At 43.5% G+C, this 12915-nt stretch overlaps 1 protein-coding gene across 2 annotated transcripts in view; it reads left to right on the forward strand.

Moving 5' to 3' along the window:
- Positions 1–12915, forward strand: part of LOC117609657 (metabotropic glutamate receptor 8) — a 218235-nt gene that overhangs the window by 168516 nt on the left and 36804 nt on the right. For both annotated transcript variants that reach the window (XM_076689003.1, XM_076689004.1), the window contains exons 8-9: positions 1054–1302; positions 7544–7699. In XM_076689003.1, the coding sequence (XP_076545118.1) occupies positions 1054–1302; positions 7544–7699 (405 nt within the window). The remainder of the gene's footprint in view (positions 1–1053; positions 1303–7543; positions 7700–12915) is intronic.

A 12915-nucleotide genomic window follows, 5' to 3' on the forward strand; every position in this document is an offset into this window, starting at 1 on the left:
ATATATCGCTATTTTTTCTACAAAAGTCTACAGCGTTTAATGCTGTACACTAAGGGAGTATCATACATATGTAACCAAGTAATGGTTCCATATATAGGGTGATTCTCTCGCTAGTGTACTCAAACGAAATGCCGCCACACCAGTATGAATGTGCCCGAGCCCTTTTCTTTCATCGATACCTCGACGGGGGTGCATACTGCAGCTGTGGGCGCGAAAATGTGTGTAACAAGAAGGAAACGTTTAAATGGGACTTTCCTTCGTGTTACACACATTTTCATTCATGCACACAGTTGTAGTATGCACCCCCGTCGAGGTGTCGATCACAGAAAAAGGCTTGGGCCCATTCATACTAGTGTGGCGGCACTTCCTTTGAGTACAGTAGCGAGAGAATCATCCTGTAGTAAAATAAACTGAAATATGAAAATTTCAAGTCAAAAGCTTTCTCTTAAAGAGAATTGGATGCGAAAATACTTATAATATTACACATGCACATTCAGTTGGGATACTGTTCGATCAATCTTGATTTAATCATTCGCAGTTCTCTTTATATTAATAACGAATAATAATAACTACATCGAAAAACAATATAAAAAAATATATTTAATCTATCGTATAATAAGTTATTTAAAATTCACGCTTTTTACAATTTTTTCAATAACATCTTCAGGTATTATTATTTCATTATTTTAAATTGTAAATTTTTGATTATTATAAATTGTATTATTAATGTAAACAAATTTCTAAATACAGTATCTAGACTATCATTATATTGCCACGGACGGAGCTGTAAAAGTGGATCATTTCTCACACTTCCAAACTCATGGGGGGGGGGAGCATTAGAAATGTATGATCTTCGTAGACTGTGGTGGTGGAAGTACGGCACTAATATGCTTGCGAATCCATGTGAAGGTCAGATCGACCACGTAGCAATATAACGAGAGTCTATGTTTTAGAACAAGCATATTCCTAATAAGATTTTTAAAACAATTTTTATTATATATTTAATCTACAAATAAGAAATTTCTTTGAATACTTCGAAACTGTTATTCATAGGTTTCGATGATTATTATTTAAATCTTCGTCCAAGAGTGGACAACGAATGCAATGGTCAAACTGAGAGCAACGTGCCACACAAACATTTACCTGGAAAAATCGTCAATTGTCGGAATCTTTGGTTCCGTGAGTTTTGGTCTCAACATCATAAATGCAGTTTTAATGCAAATTCGTCAGTGGGTACGACTCGATGCACTGGAACTGAGAAATTAATTGATTACGAACAGGAAGGCTTAGTGCCATTTGTAGGTAAGCAATATTTTTAGTTTTCAATCTTAAAGTATTAATTCCAAAATTGAATACTGTAAAACGTAACATTGGTTTGATACAATTCGTGTATAAAAAGATACAATTTATTTAAAAAATTGTAACAGTGAAGAGCACAATTAATTTAACAATACCGTTTTTAAAAAAATTGTTGATTGTACACATTATTCCACTATTCCACTATTTCCAATTTTTTATATATTTATGAAAATATTTTGGAACATCTTTAATATTTTGTTCAATGATTTGTAATTAAAAAATATAACAGTACCATCTATACTAAAAATAATTATAAAACAACTCAGCTTTTCTGTTATTTTGTACAAATACATAATAATTTTTTCAAAAAATGATTTGATTAGTTAAGTTTTGCTTCTCACCTAAACAATTTTAAAAAATAACGAGCAACAAATTAAAATATTTTCTATATAAAACTGAAATATCTTACTTGATTACCTTAAAACTCTTTGGTTCAATACCGCTTTTGTTTCTTTAAAACAGATTAGAATTTTGTTTATTTTTGTATCTAAATATTATGTGTCAAACACTGGCGTAACCGGGCAGAGATAAGGGTAAATCTGCCCCCCCCCCCCCCCCCCCCCCCCCCCTCAATTGTGAACTAGCTCTAATCAATCACCATTCAACTAGTTCCTTCACAATTTCAAAAGTTCAAACAGAAGTTCCCTAGTTCCAAAATTTCACATTTTCAATATTTCAGGATTCAAAAATATTAGCACTATAGAATTTCAAAATTTCTAAGGGACCTATCCCACCTCAGAAAAAAAATCTTAGTTACGCCTATGATGTATTATAATAGGCTCTCGTTATATTGCCGCGAATGAAGCTATAGAGGTTGACAATTTTTCAAGCTCTCAAACTTTCAGTTGAAGAGCAAAAAACAGATAAAAGTGTATTATTTTTGGGAGCGATGATGATGAAAGAGCACTTGAAAATCTGTGTGAAGATCAATATAACGAGAGTCTACTATATCTCTCAGGAAGAGGCGGCCAGGGGCCCACTGGGAAGGGACCCAGGGGCAGGCCATTGAAAGCTGAGACGATGGGCAAGGTGGGCTTGTCGGAGACTCAGAGTGGGGTCCAAAAGACCATCGCTCCGGGCCTCCGTACGGACCGGGGAAGAGGGGGCGCCGCGGGTGCCCCTTCGAAAAAACGCGGGGTCAATAAATGGGCCGATTCCAGGGCACGCTAAGCACCAACGCGACACATACGAGAGGAGGTAATACTGCAACCCCAATGATTGCAGGATGCCTTTCCATCTCGCAGATCAACTTGCAGCACTGCAAAGCGGCCACGGACCTGCTCCGTTGGCGCCTTGCGGCGCAGCACACAGACGTACACAAGTACACAGATATAGCCCTAATACAAGAACCTTGGATAGGCCAAGGGCAAGTAGGTGAGCTAGATCGGAAACAAGGCTCCATCTTCCATGGGGACTTGGAGAACGGACCCAGGGCGTGCGTCTTCGTGAAAAGAGGGCTCGGGGCAACGAAACTGACAGAATTCTGCACAAGAGACCAAGCAGCAGTCTTACTGCCAGCTGGGGCGGGAGGTAGCGGGGAGAATCTGGTGGTTTGCTCAACCTACCTGCCCTACGACTCTGAGGGACCCCCGCCTGCGAGAGAACTCAGAGAGCTGGTTGACTACTGCAAGGTCAAAGGGCTGCAGCTACTGATTAGGTGCGATGCGAACGCGCACCATATCGTCTGGGGCAGCAGCAATATTAATAGAATACCTCTACTTTTACTTTACTAGAATACCTCTCAACCACGGACCTGGAGATTCTAAATAGAGGCTCCAGCCCAACTTTTGTTACCTCCAGGCGACATGAGATACTTGATATCATGCTGGGCTCCATGAAGGTGGCCCAAGCTATGCAAGATTGGCGTGTGGACGATGAGGCCATGCTCTCTGACCACAGGCTAATCACGTTCAAGTTAATGACAGAGTCAGACCTAAGGCCCTCGGAAACATACAGGAACCCTAGGGCCACCTGTTGGCCTCAATATTGTGAGAGCCTAAGGGAAGAGCTCAGAGGGCACTGCGTGAGACCGAGGACTGCGGAAGGAGTCGAGATCGAGGACGCAAGACTGCAGACCTCGATCATCGGATCCTACAAAAGGTCTTATCCTCTAAAACAAAGGAGAGAGAGCAGAAGGGTTCCCTGGTGGGATAATGAGCTGAACAAGCTCAGAGCCAGGGCTCGGAAGCTACTGAATAAGGCCATGAAGGCTAACACCGAAGCAGCTTAGGACTCATATAAAGAGGCTCAGAAGGGTTACAAAAAAATGATCAGAACATCTAAAAGGAGGACCTGGAAGAACTTTTGCCAAGAGACTGAGGCCCTACCGTTGGTAGCTAGGCTTCGGAAGGTATTTGTATCCGGGCCCCCACAAAAACCGGAAGGACTAAAACTTCCAAATGGAGGTGTCACACCAGACGTTGAGGCACCTTGTGGAGTCGCACTTCCCAGGCTCGAAGCTGGTACTGGAGGAACAGTTCCAGGAGAAACGGGCACAGGACTAGGAATTGGCCTCCAGGGTGGTCACAATGGACAGATTAAGATGGGCTATTAACTCATTCAGCAGGTACAAAAGCCCGGGTGTGGACGGGATCTTCCCGGCTTTCCTTCAGGAAGCCGAAGAGGACCTGTTGAGGCAGCTGTGCAAGATATACAGAGCATGTCTAGCACTGGGTTACGTACCACAACAATGGAGAGTAGCCAGGGTGGTCTTCCTGCCTAAGCCAGGCAGAAGTGGCTACGACACGGCGAAATCTTATAGGCCAATCAGCCTAACATCTTTTCTGCTTAAAACGCTAGAAAGGTTGGTTGACAGGCACGTCAGAGAGCATGCACTGGCAAGGAAACCGATACATGCCTCACAACATGCATATCAGTCGGGCAAATCCGTGGAGACGGCGCTCCATCACCTTGTAAGGGAGATTTAGGAAACCCTATCTCAGGGAGAGTCCGTCGTGAGTGTATTCATAGACATAGAAGGGGCGTTCGACAGTACGTCCTTCGATGTGATGAATGAAGCTGCGAGCAGCTTTGGAATTGACGATAGTCTGGTTACCTGGATCGACAATAGGTTACGGTTTTCGTTGAGGGCACGCATCGCAAGGGGATGCCCGCAGGGGGGAGTCCTGTCTCCCCTGCTGTGGACCCTTGTGGTAGATGGGCTGCTCCGCAGGCTCAGCGAGGAAGGTTTTCTGGTGCTAGGGTATGCAGACGACATTTGCATATCGGTCAGAAGCAGACACCCGCACTACATAGCGAGGAGACTGCAAGAAGCACTCACACTCGTACAAGAATGGTGCCTATCACACAACCTCAAGGTAAATCCTACCAAGACGGAGATGGTACTGTTCTCGAGGAAAAGGTGCTTTGATTTCAAGGCCCCCACACTGTTCGGAGTGGATATTAGTACATCCATCTCAGCGAAATATCTAGGGGTCACCCTAGATACAAAGCCAAACTGAAAACTCCGCATCGAGAAGCAGACACAAAAGGCAACCGCAACCTACTGGGCCTGCAGAAGGATGTTTGGAGCGACGTGGGGTTTAAAACCAAGAATGGTCAGGTGGATTTACACCACAATCTTGGTACCCCAACTAACATATGCCTCCGTTGTATGGTGGACCTCTATGAGGAAACACTGCAACAGGAGGAACCTAGAAAAGATCTACCGCCTAGCATTGCTTGGGATAACTGGCGCTTTTCGCACCACACCGACCATGGTAATGGGGCGCTCTTGGATCTGGCACTGCCACACATAGTTGTGGAAGCAGAGGCCAGAAGCACAGCCGTAAGACTGTTACTAGCAGGCAAATGAAAGGGGGCGTCAATGGGCTACGCGTCAGTCCTTAGGGAATTCAGGATACCAGGAGGGACCCTAACACTAGGGGGAGACGCGTGTGACCCGACATACTACTTCGATAATAGCTTCCGGATAAGAATCCCGTGCAAAGAAGCATGGGAAGCAAACCGGGAGAAACTCCTTACTCCGGGAGGGCTGATCTGGTTTAGGCCCGATACACACTAGCGGTTCGGTCCCGGTCCGGTCTCGGTCTGGTAAAATCTTACTGCACGACTAGATCCACACTTTGGCGGTTCGGTCGCGGTCCGGTCTCGGTCCGGTAAAATCTTACCGTACGACTAGATCCACACTATTCGGTTCGGTCCCGGTCCGGTCTTCGTTCGGTAAAATCTTACCGTACCCATACTGCTATGCCACTTTCGAGCCGCTCTCGATCTGATAGTCAATTATAAAAAGTCTTTTTCGATTGTACTTTTGGCATTAGTAGATGCAAATTATAAATTTACTGCTGTAGATATAGGTTCATATGAAAAAAAAAAAAAATATATATATATATATACTGATCGAATTGAGTAACCTCCTCCTTTTTCAAAGTCAGTTAAAAAATAATGATATTAAACAATTTCCATTAAAGAAATATTTAATGCGGCCTTATCTAGGATCAAAAAGTATAGAAGATATTAAAAAAAAAATATTTAATTATCGATTATGTAAAGGAAGAAGATTAGTCGAGTATGCATTTGGGATTTTATCACAAACCTTCAAAGTTTATTGTAGAAAACTCATAGCTAATCCTGAAAATGCCACTACAAGATGGAAATGTACAAGCTGAAGCATTTCAAACGAGGGAGCGCAGTCCCGTCCCAGGAAAATATTCTTCGTGAGAAATCGAGACCGGACCGGGACTGGAGCGTGATCGAACCGGAGCTGGAGCAGACGCATAGTGTGTATGCTCTCATAAGATTTACATTGGAGTATATTTTACCGGACCGGGACCGGACCGGGAGCGAACCGAACAAGTGGTTCAAGTGGCTACTGTTCGAGAGCGATTGGGACCGGGCTGGGATCGAAGCGAGATCGTCGTGAGATTGGAGCGTGACCGGACCGGAGCTGGCAAGTGTGTATGCTCTCATAAGATTTACATTGGAGTATATTTTACCGGACCGAGAACGGACCGGGACCGAACCGCTAGTGTGTATCGGGCCTTACAGACGGCTCTAAAACCAATTCGGGTACCGGAGCAGGAATCTGGGGGGAGAGGCCCAGGGCGGAAATATCACTGTCCCTGGACCTGCATGTATTCATCCTTCAGGCGGAAGTATTTGCCATATGGGCCTGCGCCAAGTTGAACTTGGAACGGGACTATAGTGACAGTAAGGCTGCGCTTGGATCCCTACGATAGTGCGATCCAGGCTAGTACAAGACTGCACAGACATGTTGGAACGGTTAGCTGGAAACAACAACTGCGTCAATCTGACGCGGGTACCTGGACACGCAGGTATCCCGGGAAATGAGAAGGCGAATATGTTGGCAAGGGAAGGAGCCAGATGGCCCGGCCCAGACTCAACATATCGCATAGGTGTCGCCAGGGGGGGGGGGGGGGGGGGGGGGTAAAGGAAATGGTGAGGGCGTGGGCGAGAACCCAGACCTACCAGACCTGGAACCGCACCCAAGGTATGAGACACGCTAAGGCCATATTTAAAGGGCCATCGACACGTCTAGGCAAGACTCTGAGCTGCCTAGATAGGAATCAACTGCGTCTACTCATAGGGCTCATTACTGGACACTGGTACACGGGGAAACGCCTGATGCACCTAGGAACCGAACGTGAACCTGGGTGGCCGAGATGTAGAGAGGAGGATGAGACCCCTCTCCACTTGAAATGGCGTTGTAAAGGACTGGAGGCTCAAAGGCGCTTTAGCTTCGGGCTCCCGGTCTTTGACGGCGCACAGGTGGAGGACATTGGAGTGGGCAGGCTTCTGGGCTTTGCTAGAGAGGCCGGCCTTTACAATCTACCTCAGTACTACAGGGTGATTCTCTCGGCACGCAACACAATAGCCGTGCCGCACAATGGAACCCCTGCTATTCCGTTTCTTGTCTTCGTCTCAGCCATAAACACACACAGAGCAGTCTTGGGTCCGGCGATATGGCCCCTGGGTCTTTTTACCCGCAAACACAGCAGGGTTCCATTGTGCGGGACGGCTATTGTGTTGCGCGCCGAGAGAATCACACTGTAGAACTGCCCATAAGGGCTCGGGCACAATGGTCCCTAGAGGACTGAGTGCCTGGAGACCTAGCAGTAATAATAATAAATACTATATCTCTTCTTTAAATATTAGTAATAAAAATAAAAAATCTTGAATTAGAATGTTTGATGAATTTCAGTTGATGCTGTTTATGCAATGGCACACAGTGTTCATAATTTAATCGATGAAGAATGCATGAACGATGATGGATCGACTCATTATTTGTGTGAAAAACTTCGTCCAGCACCTGATGGACACGAGCTTCTTCGACACATACGAAATGTCAGTTTTATTGGTAAGCGATAGTTACATTACTAATTTTAGGTATTTACTAAAAACAAATGATTGCTGATTTGGGGCATAAGAATCTTACAATTAGTAATTTTTCGTAGAAAAAAAAGTTATATCATCTGGTATATTAAAAAGTATTGGGTTCTACTTAAAAAGAGGTGCAAATGCATTTTCTAAATATCATAAATGCATAAAATTTATTTTATATTATGCACACTCGTGATCAAATCAGGCTTCCCTAGGCAAAATGGCGAAATAGGAAAAGTAGGAATTCTTAAAATTTCAATTTTGACGACATTAATATTAAAAGTAATTTGAAAAATAGCAATATAATTTTTAATGATAAAATATTATAAACTTTAATATATAATTGAGAAATATGAATAATAAATGGGCCATTCCACGCAAAGTGATCACACTTTTCCCGCATGGTCTTGGATTTTTGTTAAATTTTGTAGGCTTGTAGAACCCAATGTGCACCGTCGAAGACGTTTTGCCACATTTTTATTGCCTTTTAAGGGTTTTTAGACAAAAGTACCAAAAACGTGTCGACCTATTCTGTAGTTGTTAACCGATGGCTGGTTATTTGAAAAGATATAGAGTAGCGGCGCAGCAATAAAATTTTATAACATCGGCAATTCTGCGTGTTCCATCATGAAATTTTCAGGGTATTTAGAAAACTCTTTAGAGATTCTACAGAAAAAATGTCAGACCGATTCGTGCTCCCCCTTGGGGTTATTTTCAAGTTTGAAAACTATAAACATTATTTACAACAATTCGAAGATTGCATTGATACACGTAGTAATTTTTTTATTAAACCTTGAAGTTTTACCTATAAAATTCCAGTTCATGCATGTCAATATCTATAATACTTTCCGAGTTATGATTTTTTGAAAAAAAAGTGACCCTAAATTTTCAGTCCTTATAACTCGGAAAGTTTAAACAATATTGAGAAACGGAGCATCGATTTTTTGTTCGTACATTGGGTTCTACAAGCCTATAAAATTTAACAAAAATCCAAGACCATGCAGGAAAAAGTGTGATCACTTTGCGTGGAATGGCCCAAATACATATGAATTCAAATTTTCCTGCGCAAACGTTTGCACACAAGTGATGGGGAGCCACAAACCTATACAATACAGGGTATTCTCCGCTACTTCGTCATTACTCTCGAGAACGCCTACGAGAAAAGGCGGGAATTCGGGACATCGCCACTTTTCCTAGGAAAACCAGATCTGTAATGATATACAGGGTGTCCCAGAATAAGTGTTAGTCCTTTAAAAGGGAGGTAGCTGGGGTGATTCTTCTAGTTTGTTAAATAAAATGATGTTTCAAGGATAGTGATTTAGAATTTCTTCTGCATATTTGTAGTTGATGTGGTACATAACATATCACAATAAATGTCCCTTAAAGCATATTTCGTCACAATGATTAACAAGTTAACCGCATACACCTTAAAACTCTAATTATTAAGGACATGAATGTATAATTGTCAAATATAAATAAGATGATGTATATAACTTAATTTTTAAAGAAATGAATTTACATTAGTGTAACTGTCAGATATACAACAGACCCTTGTTATATTGCCACGTAAGCGATTTGACCTTCACACAGATTTTTAAGTATCCTAGTGCCACCCTTCCACTGTAATGACCTCCAACTGAAAGTTTGAAAACTTAAAACATTTTTCACTTTTACACCCCGTCTGCGGCAATATAACGAGAGGCTATTGTAAAATCATTTGACCACAATACTGTGGTGTGTGTACTGTACGCGTCTGCTAAGTTGAGACTCCTAAGGAATTGGGTCTGATTGATCGGAACTAGATGGGCCAGACTTAGACACGCACACTTATACAGTTGACCCACACGCATTCTCGCTATTCGCTCTCTACGTTACAACTACTAGTAGAAACTACTACTACTACTACTAGACGAGGGTTCGAGGTGAGGATTAGGCGGAGCGTTTCACACCTCGAGTCTGAACTTAGTAGACGCTTACAATACGAGGGCGCGCGAGCGGCTCTTCGGAGTAGGCTCTGCGGGGGGTGCGCCAAGTAACAGCATTGCGTCGCGCCGCGTTGCGTAGCAATCGCGGAATAATCGACAGTCGTGTCGTTAATTGTCGGTAGAACGGACGAAAACGGACGAAGACGGTCGATAGGTCGGGCGCTACGTGCGTGATTGTTGTCGCAAGTCATATCTTCTTTTATTTTATTTTATATGCGTATCGAAGTTTGTACTGTTTCTTATAATAAACAATAGCCTTAGATCCACGCTGCTTTTTTCGCGCGAAGCAAATATTCCCCGCTATTCTGGTCCCACAAATTTTGGGGGCTCGTCCGGGATCAGATACGAGCACGCGTATCAGAAAGTGGAATATTAGTGCGATTCCAGTGTGGATTGTGAAGGATATAGTGGACGTGTCGAACAAGTGAACGATCTCGTAAAGACGTGTTAACGTGACAATGCTTCCGAGTGAGTTTACTGTGACGGAACTAAAAGACTTGCTGAAAGCTCACGGTGTGCCTACAGCGGGTACGAAAAACGAGTTGATAGCTCGATTGCATGAGCATGACCCCTCAGGTCAGTGGTTAAATACAGGTGGCGAAGGTGAAGCAAGTAACGTCACTGACGACTTAAGTGCTGCTGGTGGAACTGGCGCAGCGATGTTGACCAGGGACGACGAAGCAGTACAACATCGTCGTTAAATGGACCTTCTTCGGCGAGAAAAGGCGCTGATGGAACGAGAGCTTGAGATAGCGCGGCGAGAGCTTGCGCTGGTACAGGGTATGCAACATTTCAATGTGTCCGAGAAGGTACAACCAACGCCTCAAAATGCACAGCCTCGAGTGAGCGTAAAAACGATTTCGGAACTTTTAAATTGCTTCGAAGGAAAATCAGAACACTTCCCGGCTTGGTCGAAGCAGGTGCGAATGTTACAGGCAACGTATCGCCTGAATGATGATGAGACGAAAAGCGCAGGAATGGATGCACTCTCGTGCTGAGTTTATTGCCATGAATGTGCAGGAACTGTTAGCAAAGTTCGAAAATATGTTTTACCACCGACCGAGTAAGATCGTAGTGTATAAACAGTTTCAAGACCGCGCGCGGAAAAGGGGTGAATCGTTTGACGACTATTTTCACGATAAGATTATTAAAGCGAACCGCGTACCAATCGCGGACGATAATGAACTCGTTGACCACATCATTGAGGGGATACCCGACCAAATGCTATGCAATCAAGCAAAAATGCATTGTTTCGAAACACTTGAGTCACTATTGCGAGCATTTGAGAGACTCACGTTGCCTTCGTTAAGCCGAGGAGAGGATGCACGGGGCAAGCAGCAGGTACAGCCAAGGTCAACAGCGCCAATGAATGCGGAATGGAGGCAGCGGACCGACGGGAGGACGCCGTGGAACGAATCAACGATGTGTTTCAACTGTGGCAAGACAGGCCACCTGAGCCGGAATTGTCCAACGAGGAAACGTGGCCCGAGATGTTATCAGTGCGGTGAGCATGGGCACATTTCGACGGTGTGTCCGAAGCATGATAGTAAAGAAACAGTAAAAGACGTAAATTTAATGGCGCAGTGGTCGACGAAAAAGGCGTTTAAAGCGGTAAGATTAAACAATACTGAGATAACAGCTCTTGTCGATACGGGAAGCGAATTGACGCTTATGAGAGCCGAATGTTATATTAAAATTGGCGCTCCTCATTTGGAACAAAGCGAGGTGGTGTTCCGAGGTGTCGGATCGGCTAATAATAAGACGCTAGGTAAATTTGACGCGGATGTTTTTATTGACGGAGGTAATTATTTGATCACGGTATATGTAGTTTCGGATATATTGTTAAAACACGATATGCTCATAGGGGCTGATTTTCTAACAACAGTTAACGTACTCCCAAACAAAGGTGTCGTATCTATCGAGGATAGTAGAGAAGAGATTGCTGACAATAGCGATGTACCCGCGATTTACCACATAGAGTGTAAGAAGGGACACGGTGATGTTGATCTTTCACATAATGCAATACCGTGATCAAACGAAAAGTCAATTAAATGATTGTCAACTATACCCCTAAAAAGGAGCGCGAAGTGGAAGTAAAGATGAATATTGTGCTGAAAGACGATGAACCTATTTACCAAAGAGCGAGACGTTTAGCTCCAGCCGAAAGAGATTTCATGAACGTTCAAATAAACGAATGGCTTCAAGACGGTATCGTGCAGCCGTCGCTTTCCGAATATACAAGCCCGATTGTACTAGTAAAAAAAAAGGATGGTTCTATGCGTTTGTGTGTAGATTTTAGGAAGATTAATAAAAAAATTGTGAAAGATCGACATCCTCTACCGCTAGTAGAGGATCAATTAGATGCGCTTCAGGGTGCGAAAATATTTAGCACGCTTGATTTGAAGAATGGATTCTTCCACGTTCTGTTAAGTGAGGATAGTCGTAAGTATACGTCGTTCATTGTGCCAGACGGCCAGTATGAGTTCTGGCGCGTACCATTTGGATTATGTAATTCGCCGGCAGTTTTTGCGAAATTCATTAATGCGATATTTAGAGACTTGATTCGTAGAAAATTGGTGTTAATTTATATAGATGACCTTATAATACCGTCGGACGATATTGAAATCGGAATACGAAACCTAGAAATAGTGTTGTCAGTAGCGAAGGAGTTTGGTCTGCAAATAAACTGGAAAAAATATGCATCATTACAGGCTAAAGTTGAGTTCTTGGGGCACATAGTGGAGAACGGGAGTATTCGCCCTTCTGAGAATAAGACGAACGCGGTCGCGAAATTCCCAAGGACGACGACGGTGAAGCAAGTGCAGAGCTTTTTAGGACTGACTGGATACTTTCGTAAATTTATAGGTGGCTATTCACTAATTGCGAGACCATTGACTTATTTGTTGCGGACAGACGTAAGGTTTGAATTCGGTTTCAGAGAAATAAAGGCGTTCGAAACTTTAAAAGCCAGTTTGTGCGAAAATCCGGCGCTAAAATTATACAATGTGAGCGCGCAGACCGATTTACATACGGACGCGTCAGTATTTGGATTCGGGGCAATTCTTCTACAGCGTAATGACGACGACGGAGAAATGCACCCGGTGTATTTCGCAAGCAGTAAGACGACGTCGGCTGAAGCTAGGTATACGAGTTACGAATTAGAAGTTCTGGCGGTGGTGAGAGCTCTTAAGAAATTCAGAATATATTT

Source organism: Osmia lignaria, chromosome 7, assembly GCF_051020975.1.
Source record: "Osmia lignaria lignaria isolate PbOS001 chromosome 7, iyOsmLign1, whole genome shotgun sequence".
Lineage (NCBI taxonomy): Eukaryota > Metazoa > Arthropoda > Insecta > Hymenoptera > Megachilidae > Osmia > Osmia lignaria.